Here is a 27,571-nt window from a genome sequence, read left to right as displayed (position 1 = left end):
CGCCGCACAGGCCCGCGCCCACTCACCAAGGCTTTAGCCAGCCCCTGCGCGTGGGACTGCACTGCCGGCTCCCCCCCCTCACCCTGCACCACCTCTAACCTGGGGGGACACCCAGGGTGAGGGGAGCACCCGGCCCATCCCCGGGCTGCATCATCCTGGGCTCTGCACTGATGTTTGAGTCTTGAATCCCCACGAGGGATCACACCAGCTACCAGCACAGGCGACCCTCGCCATCAGTGGGGTATGGTCTTGTGTCCCCAGTGAGGGGTGAAAGCCGTGACGACGGCGAGCCTCTGCTCAGTACAGAGGAGCCACAAACCGCCTGCGCGTGATCCCCGACCTACTCACTTCCACCAAGTGACTCTGCACTAAAGGCTGGCTCGTGGGGACATGTCCAGAGGTGGGCAGCGGTGTGCTGAGTGTGTGTACCCCAGCGGTACTGCCCACCACTTGTTCACTGTCCCTCTATGTGTGTGCTGTTCTCCTGGGAATGCCGATTTACCTGGACTTGTCCCTTCCCGTTGGCCTGTGACCCCGATCCCCAGGAGGCTGTACATGAAGTGTGTCACCCCCCGCACTGCCTGCAGTGATTGTGCCCAGCACTGCAGAGGTTTGCTGCACTGCCGTGCTGCTCCATGGACAAGGCTGGGGGCTGCTTCTGCAATACACGGACAGTGGCTCACAGCAGTTGCCCCGGGCCCGCTCTGGAAGTGGGGTGAGGCCAGACTGGACCCAGCAGGGGAAGGACAGGAGGGGCAGGTGGGCAGATGGGCGAGCCCAGGAGTCTCCTGCCCTGGAGCCCGGGCTGGGGGCGCACGTGTCTCTGTCCCTCCCTGCCACCGCTGCGGCTTCCCTCTGGCCCAAGCGCTGCCCTTGCCCCACGCCGGGCTGGGCTGTGGGTGCCCCAGGCGGGGGCTCCGTGTGGGGAGACGTGAGGGAGAGGCTGGCCCTGCTCCTCCCCTGGGGAACCATGAGCTGGGGCACCGGACTCCCACCTCCGGCCCCATATACAAGTGTAAGGCTTCATTTTGAGTTCGCATGTCATCACCGCTGTCTTCAGCAATGTGGCCGGGGTCATCTGAGCCCAGCACTCCTTCCTGCCTGGGCAGGGCTCGGACTCGATGATCTGCTGCGGTCCTGTCTGAGCCAAGCATGAGGATCAGCAGGTGGAAACAGTGCCGCAGGGCATTGCTCCTGGACACGTTGTGCTGGGAAATGTCTCCGTGCTGCAGTTGGGTGCAGAGAGGATTTCCCCGAGGAGCACGAGGGAGTGGGCGCATCGCAGTACGTGCGAGGGGCTCTGCACCAGCTTAGTCCTGCGCTCACAAAGTCAGACGCCGCCTTTCTCTTTGGTGCCTCTGCTGCAGCCGGTCATGGCTCCCGGCAAGACTCTCTCCACAAGTGTACCTGTGTCATTTCTAGTTCTGGGAAGTCATGTGAGTCTTGTTTAATTATAGTGCAAGCAACAACCAGTCTTACCCTACGGGCCTTCACGCCGTGCAGAGCTCGGGGCCGACCCTCCCCCGCTCTCCCCAGGGCCATGGGCAGGGCTGGCCCTGGCTCCCGCGGCCCCGTGGGGTGGGGCAGGAGCAGCTCCGGCTTCGTGATGCACCTTGGCCCCCTCTCCCAGCTCCTCCCTCCCGCACGGGGAAAGGGAAAGTACAAAGCGACGGCCCGGGGACCCACGCTGCCTCGCAGGAGAGGAGATGGCGGCTGTGGGGGGACGGAGAGAGGCCTGGGCCCCCCACCTCGGGGGCCTGCTCCTGCCTCTGCTCGTCCTGGGGGCAGCAGGTGAGTGCGACCCCTGCTCTGCTGGGGCGAAGGGGCAGGGCCAGGATGGGCTGCCCATGTCCAGCCCTGGTGCAGGGGCAGCCGGTGCTGCCTCGTGAACACGCCTGGAGCAAATCCCGGTGGCCGGTGTTTGCCTCTGGTGCTGCTCAGGGTGGCCGTGTCACACGCGGGCTGTACAAGTGCATCGAGGGGTGTGAAGGCCAGCAGCAGGGGACACCCCCGCCACGGTGCCCGGGGGTCCCAGGACACACAGACCTGGAGGAGCTGATGGACCCAACCCCAAGCGCGCACGGCCCCTCCTGCTGTGCACCTGCCCCTGCCGGGGGCTGTGGGGAGGGCCTGGCCGCGTCCCTGACACATTTCAGCTCCCGGCACAGGATGGAGCCCCTTTGGGTTGATCCCGCCTGGGGCCTGGCCCTTCCCAAGGGAAAGCGAAAGCAGGGAGGAGCTGCCGAGGAGCCATTTTAGCTTCAGGGCCAAGGACTCTGTGAGGACAGGGGGAAAGATGCAGCCCTGGGCCCCCTGCTCCTTCCCGTGGCCCTGCTCCCTGGTGCAGGTGTGGGGGCAGCCGGGGCCTAGGCGGGCCGTGCAGCCCTGGGCAGCCTCCCCCCTGCACCGCTCAGCCCCACAGGGTCTCACGGCTGCTCCCTCTCCCCCGGGCAGGTTCCCAGCTGCAGGTGACCATGCCGCCCTCCTTCACGGCCCGCGTGGGCTCGGGGGTCCTGCTGCAGTGCCGGTTCGATGTCGGGGGGTCAGTGGCCCTGGACGCCCTGCGGGTGTCATGGTATTTCTGGGACCAGAAGGTGGCTTCGTACGAGCAGGGCAGGAGTCATGCTCAGCCAGGAGCCCGCCTGCTGTCGGAGAAGGAGCTGGAGAGCGGAGACGCCTCCCTGTCCCTGGCCGCGGTGACCGTGCCAGATGGGGGCAGGTACCGGTGTGTTGTGGGCTACGGGACGCAGCTGCACAACAGGGAGACCACCCTGCGCCCACTTGGTGAGGACTTGAGAAGGACCACGGGGTGGCTGTGGCTGGGTTGAGAGCAGGTGTGGGTGGGTGAGTGGAGGAGACAAAACCACAAACCCAAACCACATGGTGAGTGAGCAATCCCCTCAGGCCCTGGTGGACTCTCTCCTGTGGTCATGTCCAGCACCAGCCACAGGCAGGGCCATTGGCCTCGCCCCAGGAGCAGTGGGAAGCCTTACGCAATGGGCAGACGTCCCGGCGTACAGTGCTGGCACGGGCACTGCTGTCCTCTCCCGGCCCCCAGACCCACACAGCCACAGTGACGCCTGCCTGGGCTCTTTCCATTGAGCATCAGGGCTCCCACGGGGCCCAGGCCTCACGTGGCCTCAGTGGGCCAGTGCCAGCCTGGTGGTGGAAGGACACATGCCCCAGCCTGGGGTGCACACAGCGCACTCACTCTGTTTTCCAGCCGCCCCGACCATCTCCATCCTGAGAAAACCAGTCGTGCCCGATGCTGAGACCTCCCTCCTGTGCCACGTGGGGCGGTTCTTCCCCGAGAACGTGGATGTGGCGTGGCTGAGAGACGGGCAGATCCTGGAGGGCTCCACCCACTCCAGCCCCCAGAGGAACCCAGACGGGACCTTCAACCTCACCCTGACCTACACCTTCACCCCCACCCACAGCGACGTGGGGAGTGACTTCTCCTGCCGCGTCCGCCATGCAGCTCTGGAGCAGCCGATACAGGAGGACGTCAGCCTGGACATTGTAGGTGAGGTCCCTCGCCCCCTCCCCAAGGTAGCACAGGGCTGCAGGCAGTGCTGAGCTGCAGACCAGCATGGTCTGGGGCTGCATTAGGCAGCGGTAATGCTCCTTCCCTCCCGGAGGGCCTGGATCAATAAAGACCATTAGGACACCGGCCTGGAGGGGCATCCCGGGCTGCTGCATCCCTGCCCCTGCATTCCCGGTGCATGGGTGGCCGCAGGGATCCCCAGCATCCCAGACCAAACCCTGGCCCACGACTGCGAGGACAGCAGCTGGGGCACAAAGGTGCCAGACCTGCAGCCGGAGGGGAGGGGGCGATTCCAGGTTGGGACTCGCTTGGGGGTCTTGGGGAAGACCCTGCTCCCTTCAGAGCGATGCTGCGAGCTGAGCTCTGTCTTGTTCTCTCCTCTGGCGACCGAGCGCAGCAGCGGATCAGACTGGTGCTGTTGTCGGAGCCGTCCTGGGGGTCCTGATTGGAGCAGGAGCCGCGGCCGCTGCAGCCATTTACTTCTGGAGGAAGAGAAGAAAAGGTAGAGCGGGAAGTTGGGCTGCAGGGGCACACAGGGAGGGGATGGACCAGAGAGGGGGGAGGTGACACTTGGTGCCGGAGAGGCCATTCCCACAGGGGGAACTGGCTCTCCCCAGGCAGGTTTCATCCTGCAGTTCCCTACCCGGGACTCAGACTGGGGACGCATCCACCAGGTGATCCCAGGCTGACCCATGTCCTGTGTGTTGGTTGCTTGGTCCCCAGGCTGGACGGTCTCCTACAATGTCACAGAGGTGCAGGTGCCGGCGCGGTGCCTGCTGGGCCAGGAGCTGACCCTGCGCTGCTCCATGGAGGGGACGTTCCCCGAGGACGTGGCCGTGACGTGGGAGAGGATCCACAGCGAGGACAGGACGGTGCCAGAGAGCGCTGGGGACCAAGAGAGCCCCGAGCACCAGCCGCTGATCCCCGCCCTCCCCCCGGGCTGGGGAGTGACTGAGGAGAGAGCCGGGACCCGCCTCACGTCCTCCCTGACCTTCACCCCCGCGGTGCAGGACGACGGGGCGCGGGTCCGGTGTGTCTTCCTCCACGAGGGCAAACGGATCAGAGAGGAGCGGGTGTCCCCGGAGATCCGGGTATGGGGTGAGTGCCCAGTGCCCCGATGTCACCTCTGGGTGCGGCCTGGACCTGATTCTGTCAGGGGGATGGAGCTGGGGATTGCTAACCCCCCGCTGTCTCCCCAGCCCGGCCGCAGGTGTCGGAGATCCAGGTGTCGCCCGAGTGGGACCCCCGCGACAAGGTGCCGTTCGCTGTCCAGCTCCACAACTTCTACCCCCGGGAGGTGCCCCCGATCCAGTGGGGCTGGGACGGGGCCGGGAGCTGGGGGGCAGACCCCGCGCAGATAGACAAGAACGCGGACGGCACGTTCACCGCGACGAGCGTCTGGAGAGTGCCCAGCCGGAGCCTGACCCGGCCGGAGCTGCGCGTGCGAGTGTGCGTCCAGCACGGCCCTGGAGAGCCCTCGAGCGAGAGAGAGCTCAGCCTGAGGGATGCAGGTGAGGAGGGGCCGTGTCCGGGGGTCCCAGCCCCGCTGCAGGGGTGTTGGGTCTGGGTGGGGTGTGAGGGGCCGCGGCTCCCCTGACGGGGCCTGTCCCTGCCTCTGCCTCTTCCCTTCCCCAGGGCTCCTGCGGCCCCCGGACGTGTCCGAAATCTCCCGGACCGAGTCCGTGGCCAAGGGGAAGGGAGTCACCCTGAGCTGCGGCATCACGGGGCATTTCCCGGGGGAGCTGAGCGTGACCTGGCTGCAGAGGGGCAAGGGGGAGCCCACTACTGTGATCCTGCGGGACTCGGCTGAGTGGAGGGTGGAGCCGGGCACGGCCGTCCTGGCACGGGACGGGAAGAGCTTCCAGCAGGAGACCAGACTCACCCTCTTGAATGCCAAGGAGAAGGGGGCAGAGTACATCTGCCGCGTGGGACACCTCGCCCTGGAGACCCCCATCGAGAGGAGCAGCGGTAAGCGGTAGGGATGGGACAGGCCCGGTGGCAGTTGCAGGGTAAGGATCTGGTCATGGACCCCACTTTTGTTCTGTTCATCGTGGGTCCAAAGGGGAGCAGACCCACCTATCACCCAACCCAGCTGAGAGGGATTGTGACTCCAGGGCCTTGCCCGACCCCCGGCTGTTCACTACGGCACCCCTGGGGAAGACCCGGACCAATGGATATAAACTGGAAGGCTGCTTGAGGTTCAATACGGGAAAAACTCCTTCCCAGTCAGGGTGTCCAGACTGTGGAATAAAATCCCTTCAGAGGCGGTGCAGTCACCTGCCCTGGAGGTTTTCAAGAGGAGACTGGACAGTCACCCCCCTGGGGTCACTTGACCCCAATTCTCTTTCTGCCTAGAGCGGGGGGGCTGGACTCAGTGGTCTGCGAGGTCCCTTCCAGCCCCTGGTAACATGAATCTCTGAAGACCCTGCTCCCCTCAGAGCGATGCCACAAGCTGAGCTCTGCCTTGCTTCCTCCTCCTGTGACCAAGGGCAGGAGCGGGTAAGCCTGGTGCCTTGGTGGGAGCCCTGGGAGCAGGAGCCACGACTGCCACAACCAGTAACTTGTTGAAAAGGTGTCTTTGGGCTTCAGGTCACAGTGGGAAGGGACAGGCCAGAGATGGGGGAGGGCGACCATGAAGAGCAGGCAGAGGCCTTTCCCACAATAGGAACAATAGGGTCCGTAGGGGAGGGGAGCAGACCCGCCTGTCTCCCAGTCCATCCCAGAGGGGCTGTGACTCCATGGCAGTGCCTGACCCCTCACACCCGGCCCTCCTGGAGGCTGCCTGCGACCGGGGGCGCCTCTTGCTGCTCTGGGTGTGTGACAGAAGTCCACGGCAGAGGCTGCCAGGAGCTGGGCTCAGTCCAGACAGGGTAGTGAGTGAGCATGTGTCTGGTACCAGGGGCAGGGGCTGCTTGCTGACGTGCTGCTCCCACCCTTTGCAGACTGCCATCCGCGCCCTCCAGAGCTCAGAGAGGTCTGCCTGCCACAGGCCGTGGTCCCTGGGCAGCCGGTGACTGTGAAGAGCCTTCTATCAGGGTCCTTCCCCAAGCAGGTGGCAATGACCTTGCTAGGAAAGAAAGCATGCAAGAAGGAGCGTGGGGCCGTGGAGAGCTCAGACCCCCCCAGGATCCACACCCCCACCCCCAGCCAGGTGCCGGACAGGGAGTCCCACAGCACGGAGTCCCAGCAGCAGTGCCCCCCCACGGGGCCCGAGGATGATAGGGGTGAGTACCAGTCCTGGGCTCACAGGTATGAGTGTGTGGGCCAGGCAGCATGGGGGGATGCTGGGGTGGTGAAGCCCAGAAGCTGCTGTGCCTTGCACCACATACATGGCTCTGTTTGAGCAGACACCCCCTTGGGCTGAGCTTTTCCCAATGGTTCCCAGGCACAGAGGTGATTTCCGGGTGGTTTGTGAATGTCCCCTGCAGTCACTCCTGGAGGCAGGGGAAGGCCCCGAGTACTCTCAGCCCAAAGGGGAACACGGACTCTTGTCATGCCCAGTGTTGCTGGTGGTGACGTGACGTGTGTGTCACAGGACACCCCTGAGCGTAGGCCGACTCCATCGCTCTGATCCTGTTTCCCTGCTGCAGACTCCATGTCCCACAGAGCAGGCTTCAGCCTGGCCCCTGCACCACCCATGCCCCTGCAGGCAGGTTCAGCCTGTGGCTCTGCCTGGCTGTCATGGGTGTTTGGCGCACCTGTCACTTTAAGAGAAGGGGCTACTCCAAAAGCAGTCTGCAGGTCTGGAAGGGGCCAATTAGGGAGTCACGTGAGCAGAAGGGGTGGGGTTTGAGACATATAAGCCCAGGCCCTGAGCTGGTCGGGCAGTCTAGCTCTGAGAGCTGCAGGAAGTAGAGGTCCTGAGCCGCAGGTTCACAGGCCGGCTCCTGCCACCGCATCTGGGCTGGGGCAGGCACTGGTGGTTTGTGCAGGGACGAAAGGGAGGTCAGGAGGTCCCAGCTGGCCAAAGAAAGGAAGAGGGGCCAGAGAAACAGAGAGGCTGGGGCGCAGAGGGAGAGAAACTGAGCCCAGGCGGGGCTGGGGCCTGAAGCCCGGCACGGGCGGAGGTGGAAGGGCCAGAGCAGGGCGAGTGTGAGCAAAGCAGGGAGTGAGGCCAGAGCCTGATAGACGGGGAGAGAGTGGGGCCAGCCAGCACGGAGCCCATAGAGAGATGGAGCCCGGAGCCAGAGGGCCCAGAGTCCACAGAGGGAAGGAAGTGTGTCATCAGGATTAGAGAGCCCCGGGGTCTGGGGCCCAAGAGCGCTGAGTGTGAACAGGGCCAGGGAGCCCTAAGATATCGCTGGCCCAGAAGTGGGGCCAGGGCCCAGAGAGAGGCGAAAGGCCAAGGACGGCCACAGCTGGAGAGTGGTGGGGCCAGAGGAGGCCAGGAGTCGCACCTGGCCTATGAGCGGGGCAGGGCCCAGAGAGAGGGGCAAAGACCCGGGTCACCGATGGAGACCAGGGGCCAAGGAGCCCATAGCGTAAGAGAGCGGGGGACTGGGGCTGGGAGCCCATAGCCCAGGAGAAGTGTGTGACAACAGGAAGGAGTATCATCTGTGCAGCACAGCCATGGGTTAAAGGGATGCTCGGTGCTATGTGATTACCCTGTAAGGCAATGACCACGGACCGCCGTGCTCAAGAGAGCAAGGTCAGGCTCGGGAGACCCTGGGGCAGCCTCCCGTTATGTAGGAGCTGAAGACATCACCGTGCAGTGGGCGAGGGAGGAGGGGACTGCCCGAAGGCAGACGGATGGGGGCTGAAGGCGCTCCTGGGCGTTGCAGCCACCCTTGGTGCAGACCCCTTCACATCAGCTGACGGGGAAGGCCAGTGGCTCCAATTCCACTGGGCGACAGGACCCGCGTGTCCCGGGTGGCAAGTCACTGGCTTGTTTCTCAGTTCACAGAAGTGTAGGGCTGGAAGGGACCTCGTGAGATCAGTGGGTCCAGACCCCTGCTCTGCATGGGAAAGACTGCTGGGGCCAAATAACCCAGGATGGTGTGCATCCAGTCTCCTTTTGAAACTCTCCATGGTAGGTGCCTGCACCACCGCCCTGGGAGTTTATTCCAGAGTCTGGGCACATGAACCGTAAAGAAGTTTCTCCTTATATCCAGGCTGCAACCTTGTTCTAGGAGTTTATGACCGTTGTTTCCGGTTTTCCCCTCGGGCGCTTTGGTGCATAATTGTTCGCCTAGCCCCTGTTGCTCTGCCCTGATATATTTGCAAGGTGCCACCAATTCCCCTGAAGTCTTCTGTTTCCTGGGCTCAACAGTCCTGTATCTGTCAGCCTTTCCTTGTATGGGCTGCTCTTCGTGCCTCTGATCATATGAGTGGCTCTTGTCTGGACTCTGTAAACTTCTCCACATCCTTCCTGAAGTGCGGCGCCCAGAACTGGATGCTGTCCTCCAGCTGGGGTCTCACTGATGGCAACAAGAGCGGGAGAATAACTTAATTTTGCTTGAGATGCAGTGGTTGATGCATGCAGTGTATTGCTGGCTGTGCTGACTGTAGCATCACACTGGTGGCTCACATTCCTGTTTCAGTCATTTATGACCCCCAGGTCCCTGTTGGGCATGGTGCTAGCTAGCGCAGCACCACCGAGCCTGTAAGTCTGTTGTGGATTTTCCCTCCCCCGATGGAGCACGTTACACTTCGCAGTCTTGAACAGCATCTGGTTGTGGCCCACCCATCCAACTCATCTGTCCAGGCCTGCCTGGATCGTCAGCCTGCCCTGATGCATGGCTGCACTTCCCCGCAGATTAGTGTCATTGGCAAACTTTGTCGCTTGTCTTCTAGATCCATCCGAGCCCTCCAGAGCCTCCAGGAACTGAGGAGAGAGGAGGCCGCCACAGACAGAGCAACGTGGGGTGAGGCTGCGGTGGTGACACCCGGGGGCTGCAGCAAGTCCTGGGCATGTCTCCTCTGGTCACCCCCGGGCAGGCAGGGGAAGGCACCATGAACTCTGAGCCCAAAGGTCCCTGGGTAACGCGGGTTCCCATCATGCCCGAGTCACAGAGAGTGTGGAGTAGGAGTAATTGAGTTGGTTTTCTGACCTATTTGACTAGAAAAACAGACAGAGACCAGAAGTGCTGATACTCGTTATTTCAGTTAAATATTCTGAGATAACGAATTCTGCATGCCTTGTTTTTGTCTATGATATATTACCGTGTATGGATGTTAAGTTTATTTTTCTCTCTGAGAAACCAGAAACTGATAACTATTTCTATAAGCACAGTGTTTCACTCTCATTTAAGTAAACAGCCTGTATGTCTGTGTGTGTGTTAACGATCAGTGAGTTACTGTCCAAGGTCGTATTTTTTTTCCTCTTTCTCTGACTTAAGTATAAATACGCTTGTAGACTTAGAGAGTGCAAGAAATCCTTTGAAACAGACAAGTGAGTGATTCCCCTTGCTGTATGAAACCCTCCCTGTGATCACAGTATAGCCCTCAATAAAGAAAAGCTGGCTCTGTCAGTTCTGATTCAACCGCAATGTGAAGTTTCATAGTTTCATAGTTGGTCGGGTCAGGAGGGACCTGAGCAGATCATCTGTCCGACCCCCCACCATGGCAGGAAAGAGTACTGGGGTCAAATGACCGCAGCTAGATGTTCATCCAACCTCCTCTTAAACACCCCCAGGGTAGGGGCCAGCACCACTTCTCTTGGAAGTTGGTTCCAGACCCTAGCCACCCTGACCGTGAAGTCGCCTCCTGATATCTGCCAGCCTGTGACCGCTATTTGACCGCTATTCCTGGTCACTCCTGGCGGTGCTCGGGGGAACAGTGCTCCCCCAGTGCCTGCTGGTCCCATCTGACTAGTTTATAACAGGCCACTAGATCCCCCCTCAGCCTTCTCTTTTGGAGGCTGAACAGGTTCAGGTCCCTTAGCCTGTCCTCATAGGGCCTGCCCTGCTGCCCTCTGACCATGCGTGTGGCCTCCTCTGGACCCTCTCCATGCTGTCCACATCCCTCCTGCAGTGCGGCGCCCAGAACTGGACGCACTACTCCCGCTGCGGCCTGACCAGTGCCGCATAGAGGGGGAGGATCACCTCCCTGGACCTGCTCGAGATGCATCTGTGGATGCACGACAAGGTGCGGTTGGCCTTCCTGACCGCGTCCCCACACTGCCGGCCCATGTTCATCTTGGAGTCAGTGATGACCTCCAGATCCCTTTCCGCCTCCGTGCTGACAAGAGGGGAGTTCCCTAACCTGTAGGTGTGGTGCCGGTTGTTCCTCCTGAGGTGCAGCACCTTGCACTTGTCTGTGTTGAAGCCCATCCTATTCTTGTCCGCCCACCCTTGTAACCTGTCTAGGTCTGATTGTAGCCTGTTGCATCCTTCCAATGTGCCCACGTCCCCCCACATCTTAGTGTCATCAGCAAATTTGAACAGGTGCTTTTTACCCCCTCGTCCAAATCGCTGATGCAGATGGTGAACAGTGCGGGCCCGAGGACCGAGCCCTGGGGGACCCCACTGCCCACATCCTTCCAGGTTGAGAAGGACCCATCCACTACCACCCTCTGGGTGCGGCCCTCCCGCCGGTTGGCGACCCATTTGCCTGTGTGGGTGTCGGCACCACAGCCCCCCAGTTTCTTAATGAGAACGGGGTGAGACACAGTGTCAAAAGCCTTCCGGAAGTCCAGGAAGACGATGTCCACTGCTGCCCCTGCATCTAATGATCTGGTGATCTGATCGTAAAAGGCCACCAGGTTGGTCTGACAGGACCTGCCACTGATGAACCCGTGGTGGTTGCCCCTAAGCATGCAGTCCCCTGGTGGCCCCTCGTGGATGTGTGCCAGCATAATTTTCTCGAACAGCTTGCCTAAGATTGAGGTGAGACTAACCGGCCTATAGTTTTCCGGGTCCTCCTTCCTGCCTTTTTTGAAGATGGGGACCACGTTGGCCCTCTTCCAGTCCTCCGGTACCTCTCCAGAGCACCATGAGTGCTTGTAAAGCCGTGCCAGGGGACTTGCAATGACCTCGGCCAGTTCCTTTAGAACTCTAGGGTGGAGATCATCCGGGCCGGCTGACTTGAATACGTCCAACCCCTCCAGAAGCCCCCTAACTAACTCCTCGCTAACCCGTGGCTCAGGTGTGCCTCCCTCAGGGCCCGAGGGGGCCCAGCAGGGTGGCGGCTGTTCTGGTCCCTATTTAGGAAGACGGAGGCAAAGAAATTGTTAAACATGTTAGCTTTGTCGTCTGGTGTGACGACCAAGTTACCCATGGCATCCTGCAAGGGCCCCACATTACCCGGGACCTTCTTTTTACCCCCTACATATTTAAAAAAGGACTTCTTATTCTCCTTAATCTGGGAAGCCAGTCCCAGTTCCATCTCCGCCTTGGCCTTCCTAACTACCCCCCCTACATCCCTGAGAAACTACAGAATAGCCCTCCCTGGTGATGACCCCTTCTTTCCATTGGGTATAAGCCTCCTTTTTAGCAAGGAGACATTCCCAGATGCTTTTGGTGAGCCACGGAGGCTTGTGTGCTCTCCTGCTCCCTTTGATCCGTGTTGGGATTACCTTCCTTTGGGCTTGGAGGATCGTCTCCTTAAGGAGCGACCACTCTCCTTGGACACCTGGCTTCCCTCCCCTCCAGGACCTCAGCGCTTCTCCAACTATCCTCCTTAGCTCGTTGAAGCCTGCCCTCCTAAAATCTAGGGCCGCTGCCTTACTGCAGGCCTTTGCCACCTTGCGCTGGATGGTGAATCCCAGCAGGCGATGATCGCTGTCGCCCAGGTGGTCGAGCACCTGCAGCCCCCGCACCAGGTCATCACCCGTGGCCAGCACCAGGTCCAACAAGGCGTCCCCCCGGTGGGGCTGTGCCCCCCCGGGTTAGATGGAGGTCCTGCACTCTGGCCAAGAACCTACGTGAGCGGTCAGACCTGGCTGACTGCTCCTCCCAGCAGATGTCCGGGAAGTTCAGGTCCCCCGTGACTACCACATCCTTAGCCTTCACTGCCTCTGTGAGCTGACCCAAGAATTCCTGGTCAAGCTCTTCTCCCTGGTTGGGAGGTCTGTAGTAGATTTCTTCCACAGAGGTATCAGGGTGTGGGAGAAAGCCACCTTGGTTTCTCCCCAAAATCTCTGCCCTGTGACACTGTGACTAAAATCTCTGGGCTGCAACCATTTGATTAGGGTGGGCCCTGCACACAGGGGACTGCACCCTCGGCCTGTCTATTTAGGTAACCTGAGATGGCTGCAGTCCTGGGGGGGGGAACCTGCCCCCTCTGCCTATGGGACTGGCATCAGTTACCTGGGTGAGGGGCTCCTACCTGGTGGGCTGGAATCTCCCCGGTAACATATGATGTATCTCAAATTGGTTGGCTGATACCCAACCGGAGCTGGCCTCCACTGGACCAGGTGAATGAGGTCACGGGGGCTATAAAAGTTAGGACGGGCTAGAAGGCGGCCTCTCTCTTCGGCCATGAGGTGAAGCAGCAGCCATGCGGGGGACACAGAAGCCTTTCCATCTGAAACTAGCTCTCTCTCACCCCAAAACTCACGAGCAAGGAACTGCTTGCCCCCAAAGGGAAACTTCACCGGCCTTTGGAAGATGCTTGTGAGTAAGCTACTTGAGATCTGATAGATATCTAGCTGGCAGTAACTCAGATGCGTGATCAAAAGGCTACCTCAGCCCCAGTATTTGCTCTCTAGGATTTCTAAGATATTGCTCAACCCTGTACCCTAGTTTCCCCTACCCCCTGGAATCAATGAAGTTCTCTTTTTTGACAGGTGTGGGAGACTTATTGAGGGGTCGGTCTAAATTATGCCTAAGAGACCCCTTAGGTCTGCGGACTAAGGGAGACTTTGCTTTTTGCCCCCTGACTTGGGGAAGTGCCCCAAGTGCCTGTACCAGGTCGAGTACCCGTCGGACTATTAGGCCTGTGTTTCCCCGAGGACACAGGGCCGAGACAGTCCCTTCTCAGGGTGGTGGGGGCAACGTTACCCCCAGACTAGTGAGTGTGCTCCAGGAGAGGGGTCGGCTGAGCATAAGGCACCCTAGGGAGGCATTCGGAGCCTGGCAGGTGGTCGGGTGCAGGGAGGTGGGTTTTCCAGGCAAAGGGACTGCAGGCCCTGGATGACAAGTCACAGCCTCATTCTTCTTTTCGAGGCCATTCAGAGTCCACCAGAGCCTCCGAGAGCTGAGGATGGAGGTGTTGCTGAGGACAGAGGCAGGGTTGGATCTCGCACCCACCTAGGAAACGCCACGGCTGGGCTGGGCTGGGCTGGGCTGGGCTGGGCAGGGGAATCCGGCTGGGGCTGGGGCACAAAGCCGAGCATCCTGGCTGTCCCTGGGTCATTCCCAGGCCTCCAGTGGGGATGGCTGCTCCTACTGTCCTTCCCCCAGCCATGGTCTGTGCAGTGGGGCTGGGTGGGAGCCCAGGGCTGGGAGCGCTTTCTCTCCCTCTCTGTACAAAGGGGCGGCTTCTGGGCTGCCACAATAAAGGTGGCAGTGCTGACACTCACCGGCTCTGGTCCACCTCCTTCTCTAGCGTGGCCCATTCGAGTCCCCATTTCCCCTCTTTGCTGGATACTGCACATTGTGACCAAGGGGGGAGCCGAGTCCCCTAGATGTTTCCTCCTTTCACAGCAGCTGGCCCCTTGACAGCCCTCCCCAGTGGTGCCCAGCAAGGCTGGCACTCGGTGCCATAGTGGCAGCTCCCTACATATCCACCACCAGGGTAGGGCTGAGGCAGGCAGTCGTGGGGGTGAGGTGGAGGCCGGGTCACACACGGCTTGGTCACCCAAGCAGTCCATGTGCAGGGACACCCCTGTGATGGACTAAGTCAGACCAGAAATGAGGCTGCTGCCCATACGCAGCTCTCCTGCCTCCTGCGCACCTTCCCCAGGGATGCACGTGGCTGAGGAGAGTGGATCCGGCTAACTATAGGCCCTCAAGGCAAGGCTCACTTTGGAAGAGATCTTCCCTGTATCTGCAAGGCTCCTCCCTCGACTTGGCCCAGTTTTACTCGTGCTGAGACCTCCAGCCCGGGTCCCTGTTCAGGGCTGCAGTGCCCTGGCTCAGCTCCGGTCACTCCTGTGACCTCAGGTGCCAGCTCCTCTGGTGCCACACAGCACAATCTCAAGCTTAGGGTCTTCCCCCGTCACCCACTTTGCATGGTCTCCTCCACCCCTACAGTCACAATCTGGCCCTCCGAGGGGAGGAAATACAAAACCCACAAACTGCAAGGACCCTCCTGGCTCAAGGGCATGTCCCACACAGGGTTCAGCACACCCCTTGGTGCCGGGCTGCACAGAGAGAAACAGGAGCCACAAGGGAAAGCACCAGGGTGTTTCACGTGCTTGTGTGTAGGCTCCCAGCTTCCCTTCCCTCTGGGGTGACCCCTCTGCAGTCTGGGCTGTGGTCCTCACACCTCTCACACAGGGCTCTGCCTCGGTGGCTTCCACAGTCCCCTTCCTATTCACTTCAGGCACAGGCTTACGCAGGGTGAACGTCACGTCCCCGCTCCCTGCATCCGACTGGGACTCCCAGGCGTCCTTCCCCAAGCCGCCTGCTGCCCTCCCCGCCCAGCACAGCCCTAGGCCCAGCCGGGCACTGCTGGGGTGACCACTGCCGTGCTCCTGACCCTCCTAACTGCATCCCTAGGGTGCAAGATGTCCTAGGTCCACATCCTGGACAAGTGTCTCATCTCTCAGCCAACCCCAAACTTCTCAGATGGAGGAGCCTGCTGTCCCCACTGAATCCATGAGAAGTACCCAAAGTGACTCATACCCGGCCTAGACCAACGAGCCACTATGAGGCTGTTGCTTTGAGGCTTCAGCAGCTGTGGGGTTGGCACTGTCCGTGTCTCTGTGGCTTGGCGCTCCCAGCACCCGGTCGAGGTCAGTCTCGCCTCGGGGTGCAGTGGGGAGTTTCCAGCCTGGCCCCATCTACAAACCAATTCCAGCTTTGTTTCCAGTGAGGGTGAGGGATATCCTGGGCTGTGATTGCTGAAGGACCCGCTCTTTCACCCTCTTGCTTGGCAGAAATGGCCCTAGGGCTGTGTTCAGCCTCTGAGGAGGTGACTGCATGACATGGGCTGGGGGACCGGCTGTCAAGTTCAAGGTCAAGAGCTAGAAGGAAATGCTGGTCCTGTCTGGGGTGAGTCAGGGTGTGAAGGGTCCTGGGTTCAAAAGCCCCCAGTGCAGTGGTTTTTCCTTTGCCAAGTTACACCATGAACCTGGGCAGCTGCCTCCCTCGCACCTTCTGTCCCTGCCCCCTTGAGTAGCTTCAGGGCTGTTTGCTGCTGTCCTGGGCCTGGCTGGGAGAACATCAGCTCCACGTCTCTCCCCCTTGGAGCCTCCTGCCCAGCTTTGGGCCAGGGCTGAGACCTGCCAGCTGTGGTGGGGGGAGACTGGGCACCTGCCCCCGCCGTGGCAGCTTGGCGTTGGTCCTTGAGATTTCCAGCTGGGCCGACAGCTCTGCCCAAGCAGTGCCATGAGTTTCGGCTCCTGCTCAGTGTAACAGGACGAATTTGCCTGGGCTCAGAGAGGTCCCAGGAGCCCAGGGCTGCTCTGAGGGGACAGGCTGGGCTGGGCAGCATGGAGGACCGGGCCTGGAGGGACCTAAACTACCCGGACATCTGTTGGGAGACACAGACAGCAAAGTCCCACCGCTCACGCAGGTTTCTAACCTGTGTACAGGACCTCCACCTGGCGCAGGAGGTACATGGTCCCACTAGGGGGAATGCCTTACTGGATCTGGTATTGGCAACGGGGGATGACATAGTAGGGAACCTATAGATCGGTAGCCATCTGGGGGACAGTGATCACCTAAAAATACAATTCAACATAAGGCGTCGAGTGGGTAAGGTAACTAGTAGGGTGAACGTGCTGGACCTCTGCTAAATGGGCAGAAACAATTGGTGACGGACAGAGGGGACAAGGCTGAACTCCTCAACGAGTTCTTCGCCTCAGTGTTCCTAAGCGAGAGGCACGACAAGTCTCTCCCTGGGAGTGTAGGGAGGCAGCAGCAAGGCACCAGACTGCCATGCGTGGACCCTGAGGTGGTGCAGGGTCACTTGGAGGAACTGGATGCCTTTAAGTCGGCAGGCCCGGATGAGCTCCAACCGAGGGTACTGAAGGCACTGGCCGACATCACTGCAGAGCCACTGGCGGGAATATTTGAACGCTCGTGGCGCACGGGTCAAGTCCCGGAGGACTGGAAAAGGGCCAATGTGGTTCCCATTTTCAAGAAGGGGAGGAAGGAGGACCCGGGCAACTATAGGCCAGTTAGTCTCACCTCCATCCTTGGCAAAGTCTTTGAAAAAATTATCAAGGTTCCCATTTGTGAGAGCCCGGCAGGACAAATTATGCTGAGGGGAAACCAGCATGGGTTCGTGGCAGGCAGATCGTGCCTGACCAATCTAGTCTCTTTTTATGACCAGGTCACAAAACGCCTCGATGCAGGAGGAGGGGTGGATGTCGTATACTTGGACTTCAGGAAGGCCTTTGATACGGTATCCCACCCCATACTGGTGAACAAGTTGAGGGGCTGTGACTTGGATGACTGCACAGTCCGGTGGGTGGAGAATTGGCTGGAGGGTCGCACCCAGAGAGTCGTGGTGGATGGGTCAGTTTCGACCTGGAAGGGTGTGGGCAGTGGGGTCCCGCAGGGCTCGGTGCTTGGACCGATACTCTTTAATGTCTTCATCAGCGACTTGGACGAGGGAGTGAAATGTGCTCTGTCCAAGTTTGCAGATGACACTAAGCTATGGGGCGAAGTGGACACGCCGGAGGGCAGGGAGCAGCTGCAAGCAGACCTGGACAGGTTAGACAAGTGGGCAGAAAACAACAGAACGCAGTTCAACAAGGAGAAGTGCAAAGTGCTGCATCTAGGGAGGAAAAATGTCCAGCACACCTACAGCCTAGGAAATGACCTGCTGGGTGGCACGGAAGTGGAAAGGGATCTTGGAGTCCTAGTGGACTCCAAGATGAACATGAGTCTGCAGTGTGACGAAACCATCAGAAAAGCCAATGGCACTTTATCGTGCATCAGCAGATGCATGACAAATAGGTCCAAGGAGGTGATACTTCCCCTCTATCGGGCGCTGGTCAGGCTGCAGCTGGAGTACTGCGTGCAATTCTGGGCGCCGCACTTCACGAAGGATGCGGATAATCTGGAGAGGGTCCAGAGAAGGGCCACTCGTATGGTTAAGGGCCTGCAGGCCAAGCCCTACGAGGAGAGACTAGAGAAACTGGACCTTTTCAGCCTCCGCAAGAGAAGGTTGAGAGGCGACCTGGTGGCTGCCTATAAGTTCATCGGGGGGCACAGAAGGGAATTGGTGAGTATTTATTCACCAAGGCGCCCCCGGGGGTTACAAGAAATAATGGCCACAAGCTAGAAGAGAGCAGATTTAGATTGGATATTAGGAGGAACTTCTTCACAGTTCGAGTGGCCAAGGTCTGGAACGGGCTCCCAAGGGAGGTGGTGCTCTCCCCTACCCTGGGGGTCTTCAAGCAAAGGTTGGATGTGTATCTGGCTGGGGTGGTGTAGGCCTGGCACTCTTTCCTGCTTATGCAGGGGGTTGGACTCGATGATCTGTTGGGGTCCCTTCCGACCCTAGCATCTATGAATCTATGGAGCAGCTGCAGACAAACTGGGGCTGCCAGGGATGGAGCAGCGAGGGAAGCGACTGGTTCTCCTGTGTCTCCCTGGTCCGGGGTAGTTCTCACTCCTGGTGTGAGAGCTCATGGCCGAGCCCTGAGCCAGACTCTTCTCCCCAGGCCCGGGCACCCCTCCCTGGTCCTGGCTGACCCTTGGATCAAGGCAGGCTGTTTGCATGCACCTGTGCCAAGGCTGAGCCATATGTGACTGCCAGGCTACACGTCCCTAGTTTGCAGTCGCTTCCTCCTTGTCCCATGGGTGCTCGGGGGAGCTCTGGGCAGGGCTGGAAACCAGAGGGCTAATGACAGCCTGGGGGTGTGGGGAGTCCCAGCCCTGCCAGCACCCGCCCTTGGGAGAACAACTGGGAAACACTTGAACATAACCGGCTTCTTGGCCTCGGGCTACGATTCTCGCTTAAAGTGTAAAAGGTTCTGGGTTTAAATCTTGAACAATCCCATTTTTGCTTCTCGCTGTCATGCTGCTCAGGCCTGTGCCCGTTTGCTCCTGAACTCAGCCTGGTGACCAGTCCTGCTCAATAGAAACATGCCCCTACCCCCTGGGCCAGGCGCAAGGACCGGGGGCTGGGGGCTTGGAGGTAACTCTGCTCCCCCTGGGCTCGGGTCTGAGCCAGGAAAAGGGGAAAGACTCCAGGGGCCCCGTGGCTGTGTGGGGCAATGGGTGCTGCATCGGGAGACCAAGCAGATGGCTGCTGGATCTTGCCCACCCTAGGCCATCTCTTTCCCAGGGTGAAGCCTGAATTGCCCTTTCGTAGGGAGAACAGCCTGCGAGAGCGGCTCGTGTGTCGACCTGGCTCCCACGGCTTCCCAGCCCCTACTGAGACCCCCCCCAGGTCCAGACCTGCTGGTGCTGGAATTGGGCTCCTGGCTGGTGGTTCGGCCCCGGGGCAGGCAGGGCCCAGGCTGACGTGGCTGTGAAAGCCAATGAGCCCAGCCCTGAGGACGAGGGTGGAGGAGTCCCAGGTCCCTGCCATGGGCCGCGGCAGTGGGCTGTCTGCGAGGTCTGGGCTGGGGCAGCCCCACGTGCTCTGCAGCGACTCCCACCCGCTCCTGGTTGTAGCCTGGAGGACTGGCCCCCACCCGCCCAGCCAGGGCGAGGGAGACCGGGTGGACCGATGGGCGCAGGGCGCTGGGGCTTGGCAGGGACATCAGGGCCCCGGTTCTCCCAACTGCAGCACACAGCCCCGCACGCAGCCGGCTCACTGCCAGGGCACAATCCTGCCGAGGTACGCCGGCACAGCACAAGCTCTAATTATACAAATGAGAACTGCTAATGCTCACTCAGATCGCCTCTCAAGGAAGTGGCCGGCCTAATATCTCCCTGTCAACCTGAACCCCCACCCCAGCTCTCGCTGACAACCACCTGACTAGGGATGATACTGTTGCTGGCACAGGGTGCCTGAGGGAGGCAACAATTGGGTTTGTTGCCCAGTGTGCGTCGCGCCAAATAAACACACTGGGGGGAGAAGTAGACAGAGTTTATTTGAGCTCAAGTAAAAGGCGCAGGGATACTGTATTGTCTCAAATCCTGCGCCCCTAGCCCTGCAACAGTGTATTTTTATACCCTGGTCAATTTTCTGCAGTGGTTTTCCACCAGCTGGCCCCCCTCTTCCTCCCCTTTCCCTCCTCCCTTCCCTCCTCTCCGAGGGGTGCCCTTGCATTCCACAGATAACAGTTTTAGCTCCCCAGTTTTCCAGAAGGACAGGAGATTACAGGCGCCATAGAAAGGGTTACAAATGTTTGGCAAGGGGGGGCCTGGCTCGCCTGAGCCTAGACCAGAGGGGCTTCATCGACACTCGTGGTCTTCCATCCCTCTGAGTTACCTAGGGTTATGCCCAGTGACACCAACAATACTAATGACACACTCAAACGTGTCTGCATGACACTGCACTGAAGTGGAAACACAGCTCAAGCACAAAAGACCAGAGGAGCTGGGAAGCGGAAAAAGAAACCGCGCGGACACCAGACGAGCAGTCGGATCATGCACACGCAGTCAGACATCACAGCCCCCCCCAAGCCTTGCGCCCGTCGCCGGCCGCACAGCGGAGCTGGCACGGAGGTGAATCTGCCCCGGCACCCGCTGTGCCCGGCGGGTACTTGACCTTCCCAGCGCAGGCTGCTTCCCCAGCCCCCCGCCCGGGGGGTTCAACTGGGACTGCGGGCCGCACGCACAGGGAGGGGGTCAGCCCCCCCGCACACACACGCGCACACACATGCACACACACGCAGGGCCATTTACATGCACTGCACGCACCCACCAAGGGCTCCAACTTTCACGGCTGCTGTCTGGCCATGTGTGGGATGGGGGGGGTGGCCGCTGGCCCAGTGGGGGCGGGGCGGGGTGGGGCAGACCCCCCCCGGGCTGGAGGCTCGACCTGTCCTGCACCGGGGGGCTGCGGGGGCCTGGGGGAGGGCGACCCTCGGCTGTGGACTCCATCTCTGCCCGGTGCAGTGGGAACAGCGGCTGCAGCAGGACTTACTGCCCCCAAGCGCAGGGCAGGAACCAGAGCCACCCCTCTGGGACGTCCGCACTGGGGCAGGTGCTGGGAGCGCGGAGCTGCTGCCTGCCGGGCGTGAGCGGCATGGACCGAGTGCTGCGGGCAGCCCCTTGCCCTGCTACAGCCCAGTCTGGCTGCGGCAGCACCTGGGAACAGTGTCCAGCACCCGTGTCACACACGCCTGGCCCGGCTGCTGGTTTCATCTGCGCCGAGGCAGGGTCCAGTCCTGCCGACGGTCAGAGTGCGGCAGACACCCAGCCCACGCACCCAGCACCTGCCCCAGGCACCAGGTCCCAGCCTCTCCTCTCTGCCCAGCCCCACGGGGCCTCACGACTGCTTCCTCTCCCCTGGGCATGCTCCCGGCTGCAGGTGACCATGGCACCCTCCTCCCTGACCCACCTGGGCTCGGGGTCCTGCTGCAGTGCAGGGCTGGTGGCCCTGGATGCCCTGTGGGTGCAGTACTATATGGGGGAGGATCAGGTGGCCTGGTACAACCAGGGCAGGAGCCAGACCCTGCCTGGAGCCAGCCTGCCATCAAAGAAGGAGCTGCGAAGTGGAGTTGCCTCCCTGCCACTGGCTGTGGTGACCCTGTGGGACAAGGGCGTGTACCAGTGTGTTGTGTGGCACGGGGCACAGCAGCACCAGGGGATGCCCACCCTGCATCTGCTCGGTGAGGACCAGACCAGGGCCCCTGGGATGGCCCTGGTTACTCCTATGCCTGGCCTGGATGTGGGCAGAGGCGGCACGTGCACACAGACTGAAGAGACCAGGGGTCTAGTTGCTGTGGCTGTGTCCAAGCCTGGCTGTGGGCAGGGCCCTCGGCCTCACCCCAGGGGCACCGGGAAACCTTGTGCAGTGGCATGCTGACAGGCGTTGAGTGCTGCCTGGGAGAGGAAGGGCACTTGCTACCGGACATGCCGCCAGCACTCTCGTCTCCCCTCTGACAGTCCCAAATCCCCAGATGCCTGCCCGTGGGTGTCTGCCAGTGGAGCACCAAGGCAGACACGCAGCTCAGGCTCCACGTGGCCTCCCTGGCTCAGTGCCAGCTGGAGGTGGCCGAGGGACTGGCACTTGCATCACCCGAAGCCCCAAAGCACATAGTGACTCTCTCCTTCCAGCTCCCCAGTGATCTCCATCCCAAGACAACCTGCTGTGGCCGACACTGAGACCTCGCTCCTGTACCATGTTGGGGGCTCTTCCCCAAGGACGTGGACGTGGTGTGGTTGGGACGGGCAGGTCCTGCAGGGCTGCACCCGCTCCAGCCCCCAGAGGAACCTGGATGGGACCTTCAGCTTCACCCTGATCTACATCTTTGCCCCCTCCCATAGCGACCCCAGCAGTGACTTCTCCTGCCACATCCGCCAAGTGGCTTTGGTGCAGCCGCTGCAGGAGGACGTCCACCTGGTCATCCTCGGTAAGAGCTTGTGTCCACACCTGCCTCCTGTCCTGACTCTGGACTTGGAAGCAGTTCCCTTACCCTCTCCCTGAGGTAGCACAGAGCTGGTCCAGACCAGCATGCAAGCAGCACTGAGCTGCAGACCAGCATGGTATGGGGCTGCATTAGGCAGCAGGAACACTCTTCCCTCCTGGGGGGAGCCGGAGGACCAAGGAGCAGAGGGATGCAGCCTGGAGGGACCTCCCTGCTTACTGGATCCTGGCCCATGTGTTTCATAGTTTCATAGTTTCTAGGGTTGGAAGGGACCTGAGATCATCTAGTCCGACCCCCTGCCATGGCAGGAAGGAGTACTGGGGTCAAACGACCCAGCAAGGTGTACATCCAGCCTCCTCTTAAACACCCCCAGGGTAGGAGCCAGCACCACATCCCTTGGAAGTTGGTTCCAGATCCTAGCTGCCCTGACCATGAAGTTGCGCCTCCTGATGTCTAGCTTAAATCTACCCTCTGCCAGCTTGTAAGCATTATTTCTAGTCACTCCCGGGAGTGCTCGGGGGAACAGGGACTCCCCGAATGCCCACAAATCCCCACAGCTTAGTGTCATCAGCAAATTTGAACAAGGTGCTTTTTACCCCCTCATCCAAGTCCCTGATGAAGATGTTGAACAGTGCGGGCCCGAGGACCGAGCCCTGGGGGACCCCACTGCCCACATCCCTCCAGGTCGAAGATGACCCGTTCACCACCGCTCTCTGGGTGCGGCCCTCCAGCCAGTTGGTGACACATCTGACTGTGTGGGTGTCGACACCACAGCCCCCCAGTTTCTTAATGGGAACGGGGTGAGAGACATTGTCGAAGGCCTTCTGGAAGTCCAGGAAGACAATGTCCACTGCTACCCCTGCATCGAAGGATTTGGTGACCTGGTTGTAGAAGGCCGCCAGGTTGCTCTGACAGGACCTGCCACTAATGAACCTGTGTTGGTTCCCCTAAGTATAATCTCATCTGCTGGTCCCTCACGGACATGTGCCAGGGTAATTCTCTAAAAAAGCTTACCCAGGATCAAGGTAAGACTGACTGGCCTATAAGTTTCCTGGGTCCTCCTTCCTCCCTTTTTGAAGATGGGAACCATGTTGGCCTCTCCCAGTCCTCCGGCCCCACACCAGAGCCCCATGAGTGCTCGTAAAGCCGTGCCGGGGTCCCGCAATGACCTCAGCCAATTCCTTCAGTACTTGAGGGTGGAGATTGTCTGGACCAGCTGATTTGAATACATCCAGTCCCTCCAGAAGTTCCCTAGCTAGTTCCTCGCTAACCCTTGCCCTAGGTGCGCCTCCCCTGGGGCCTGAGGGGGGGCCTGGAGAGGGGGGTGGATGTTCCAGTCCCTGCTTAGGAAAATAGAGGCAAAGAAATCATTAAATAGGTTAGCTTTGTCATCTGGTGTGATGACCAAACTTCCTAGCGTGTCCTGCAGGGGCCCCACATTACCCAGAACCTTCTTTTTGCCCCCTGTTTATTTAAAAAAGGACTTCTTGTTGTCCTTGATCCGGGAAGCTAGTCCCAGTCCCAGTTGTGCTGAGGACGCCAGAAGGAGCACACGTGCCCCTGGTGTCCCCCACCCTTGAGGCAGCGGCAACAGCACCAGCAGCAGCAGGAGCAGCCGCCATCGGCAGCGGAGGGCCAGCTGCGGCAATGAGGAGGTGAGCTGGGGAAGGGGAAGGGGAGGGAGGGAGTGGGGCCAGGTGAGGGCGATCGGGCAGGGGATTCTTTCCCCGCCTGACCCCATGTAGCCGCGCCGGGCAGTAGCCGCGCTCCCGATCTGTGCGAACAGGGAGTGCAAACAGGCGCGCTCTTTAGGGGTGCGCTGGAGTTTGCACCGGGGTTCACGCAGGGAGGAGCGCGAGAGGCAGCAGGCAGCAGGCGAGCCAACGGCAGCAGCAACAGCAGCCGCAGTCGTCCCCAGGTAAGCGCGTGGGGGTGGCAGCATGGGAGCTGTCACGCGGAGTGCAGCCAGGGCTCCTGCCCCACGGCTGCCTCTGGACCCGGGACCCGTGAGGCTTCCACGCGGGGGGGCCACCTGCCTGTGGGGGCTGCCTGGCTTGGTCCCTGGGGCCGGGGGGGACTTGGCAGCGGGGGCTTCTCTCACCTGTCCCACCTGTGCCAGGACTGCGGCGCTGGAGGGGCAGGTGAGAGAGCTCCAGGCGGAGGTGAGCAGGCTGCGGGGGATCAGGGCCGTGGAGGACGAGATTGACGGGTACTTTCTCTCTCTGCAGGGCCCGTCCCCTCAGGCTGTCACCACCCGGGGGTCTGCAGGAGGCGAATGGAGGACGGTCACCTCCAGGGCCAGGCGGCGTCGCAGGCGGCACGCAGCTGCCTCAGCTGTCACCCCAGTACAACTGGGGAACAGGTATGTGGCCCTGGCAGCGCTGGAGGAGACTGGGCGTGAGGAAGGAGGGAGGGAGGAAGCCACACTCTCATCCAGCAAGCCGGCATCCGTACCGCCTGAGCATCATGCAGTGACCCAGAGGAAGAGACGGTGGGTCATCATCATGGGGGACTCCCTCCTCAGAGGAACGGAGGGGCCCATCCGCCGCACGGACCCCGATGTGAGGGAAGTGTACTGTCTCCCAGGAGCCAAGATTGGGGACGTCACAGGGAAGATCACTGACCTCATCCGGCCTTCCGACTACTATCCTATGGTCCTCATCCACGTGGGAACCAGTGATGTGGCCTGGAGTCGTCCGGACCAGATCACGGGTGACTACATGGTCCTGGGGGCCAAGCTTAGAGAGTTGGGGGCCCAGGTGGTCTTTTCGTCCCTCCTCCCGGTTAGTGGAGGCCAGTGGCAGAGCGCCTGCATCCGTGAGGTGAACTGGCGCCTCCGGAGTTGGTGTCATCATGGCGGATTTGGCTTCCTGGGCCACGACCCGCACTTCAGAGCAGAGGGCGTCCTGGGGCGTGATGGTCTCCATCTCTCCCCCAAAGGTAAGAGTTTGTTTTCTTGCAGCCTAGTTGACCTCCTCCAGCAGGCTTTAAACTAAGTTGGTCGGGGGATAGGGATCCACAGGAGCAAGAGGCAACTCAACCAGGTGTAGGGCCTGCCCAGGTAAGAGCTCAGGTATATACCAAGGGACCAGTTGTCTCCCAGGAAGGGGGGTGCCCAGGGCTCCCACAGGGGGATTAAGGTGTCTCTTCCCTAATGCCAGAAGCCTGGGGAACAAGCAGGAGGAGCTTGCTCTCCTGCTTGCAAGTAGTAAAATCGACCTGGCTGGCCTAGTGGAGACATGGTGGGATGAAACTTTTGACTGGGCAGTAGACATAGAGGGCTATAGGTTGTTTAGAAGAGATAGGAAGGGAAAAAAAGTGTGTGGGGGGGTTTGCGCTCTGTGTCAGGGACCAGTATACCAGCTCTACCTGCCAAATGGGACCAGAGGAAGGCTTAACTGAGACCCTGTGGGTCAAACTTCAAGGAGGGCGGGGGGAGAGGGACCTGGTGGTAGGGGTTTACTACAGGCACCACATCAGGAGGAAGAGCTGGATCAGGAATTCTCCTGGCAGCTGGGGCAGACGTGTCTGCAAGGGATGTTGTGGTCATGGGGGATATGAATTACCCTGACACCAACGGGGAGGAGCAGGCAGCCAGGTCGAGCCACTCACGAAGGCTCCTGACGTGCGTCCAGGACCTGCACCTCGTGCAGGAGGTGCTCGTCCCCACGAGGGAAAACGCCGTACTGGATCTGGTGTTAGCCCCTGGGGACGACCTGTGGGGCAGGTGCTAGTACAAGGGGGGCTGGGGACAGTGATCATGAAATGATCCAGTTTGCTCTTCAGAGGAAGGTGGGGAGGGGAACTAGCACAGCGCAGATGCTTGACTTTACAAAAGCCAACTTCGATGTGCTCAGGGCAGTAGTCAGGGAGGCACTCGGAGCCCAAGGGGTACTAGATTGGGGGTCCAGGAAAGGTGGTCCTTCCTCAAGGAAGGCTATCCTTGGGGCGCAGCAGGACGCAATTCTCCTGTGCAGGAAGGTGGGAAAAGGGTCCAAGAAACCTCCATGGCTGAGCACGGATATCCAGGGTGGCCTGAGGGCAAAGAAAAAAGCGTACTGGTGGTGGAAGCAGGGGGCAGGGACAAAGGAGGAGTACACCTCCCTGACCCGAGCTTGTGAGGGAGGCTAAAGCAGCACTGGAGCTTAGATTAGCTTCTGGGATTAAGGAAAACAAAATGTCCTTCTTCAAGTTTACAGGTAGCAAGAAGAAGTCTTGGGGTAACATTGGACCCCTACGAGGCAGGGCAGGGCAGCTGGTGATGGACGCGCGAGAGAAGGCCGAACTCTCCAACAAATTCTTTGCCTCCGTGTCCCTGTCTGCTGACAATGGGGCGCTCTCGGGTGACAGCGGAGAGAGGCCTGGGAAGGATGTGAGTCCCCCGACTGCTAGATCAGACCTAGTTAAGGATTACCCGGAGGGCTTAGATGTGTCCAAGTCAGCAGGCCTGGATGACCTTCATCGGTGGGTGCTGAGGGAATGGGCTGGTGTCGTTGCAGAGCCATCAGCACAGCTGTTCGAGGACTCCTGGTGCTCAGGCCAAGTCCCTGAGGACTGGAAAAGGGCCAATGTGGTCCCTATTGTCAAGAAGGGGAGAAAGGAAGAGCCTGGCAACTACAGGCCAGTCAGCCTCACTTCTTTCCTGGGGAAGGTCTTTGAAAAAATGATCAAGGGCCACATTTGTGAGAGCCCTGCAGAGGAAGTGAGGTTGAGGGGTTTGTGCAAGGCCGATCCTGCCTGACTAACCTGGTCTCTTTCTATGACAAAGTAACAAAGAGCTTAGATGAGAAGGAGGAAGTTGATGTCGTCTTCCTGGACTTCCAGAAGGCTTCGACACAGTGTCCCCCCCAGTTCTGGTGGGCAAGCTGAGGGGCTGCGGCATGGACAAAATCACATGTTGGATGCTTATCTTGCTGGGATCCTATGACCCCAGCTGACTTCCTGCCCTTTGGGCAGGGGGCTGGACTCGATGATCTCTGAGGTCCCTTCCAGCCCTAATGTCTATGAAATCTGTGAAAGGGGCCAGCAGCAGGGACTCGGGGAAAGTCTGTTCACCAGGGCCCCCCTTGGGGTCACCAGGAACAATGGCCACAAGCTGAGGGGGGGAGAGGTTGAGGTTGGATATTAGGAAGAACTGCTTCATGGTACGGGTGGCCAGAGCCGGGAATAGGCTCCCAGAGAGGGGGTGCTCTCCCCTTCCCTGGGGATCTTCAAGAGGAGACTGGACAGGCACCCGGCTGGGGTCCTTATGACCCCTCCCACCCCCAGTGCTCCTTCCTGCCCATGGCGGGGGTCGGACTCAATGATCTGTCTAGGTCCCCCCCGACTCAGTGATTCTATGATTCTATGATCTCCTCCTTGGTCTTCCTGACTGCCCCCCTGCATCTCCAAGCAACCGCAGTATAGTCCTCCTGGTGATGGTCCTTCCCTTCTATTGGGTGTGTGCCTCCCCTTTAGCAAGGAGATGTTCCTGGATGCTT

At 60.2% G+C, this 27,571-nt stretch overlaps 2 protein-coding genes across 2 annotated transcripts in view; one reads left to right on the top strand and one right to left on the bottom strand.

The window, feature by feature from the left end:
- Nucleotides 1-27,571, bottom strand: part of LOC149865316 (uncharacterized) — a 180,631-nt gene that overhangs the window by 16,993 nt on the left and 136,067 nt on the right. The window lies entirely within an intron of this gene.
- LOC149865321 (uncharacterized) lies at nucleotides 1,666-9,513 on the top strand. The gene is made up of 9 exons (XM_090041298.1): nucleotides 1,666-1,791; nucleotides 2,455-2,784; nucleotides 3,224-3,523; nucleotides 3,942-4,046; nucleotides 4,268-4,642; nucleotides 4,744-5,055; nucleotides 5,180-5,512; nucleotides 6,487-6,768; nucleotides 9,338-9,513. Exons 1-9 carry the CDS (start codon nucleotides 1,707-1,709, stop codon nucleotides 9,370-9,372), a joined length of 2,157 nt encoding a protein of 718 aa, XP_089897424.1. The 5' UTR covers nucleotides 1,666-1,706; the 3' UTR covers nucleotides 9,373-9,513.

The sequence above is a fragment of the Crocodylus siamensis genome, chromosome 4 (genome assembly GCF_052110815.1).
Source record: "Crocodylus siamensis isolate JL-2025a chromosome 4, ASM5211081v1, whole genome shotgun sequence".
In the NCBI taxonomy this organism is placed as follows: Eukaryota; Metazoa; Chordata; order Crocodylia; family Crocodylidae; genus Crocodylus; species Crocodylus siamensis.
The sequence above is the reverse complement of the archived record's forward strand: the minus strand, read 5'-3'. Positions and strand labels throughout refer to the sequence as shown.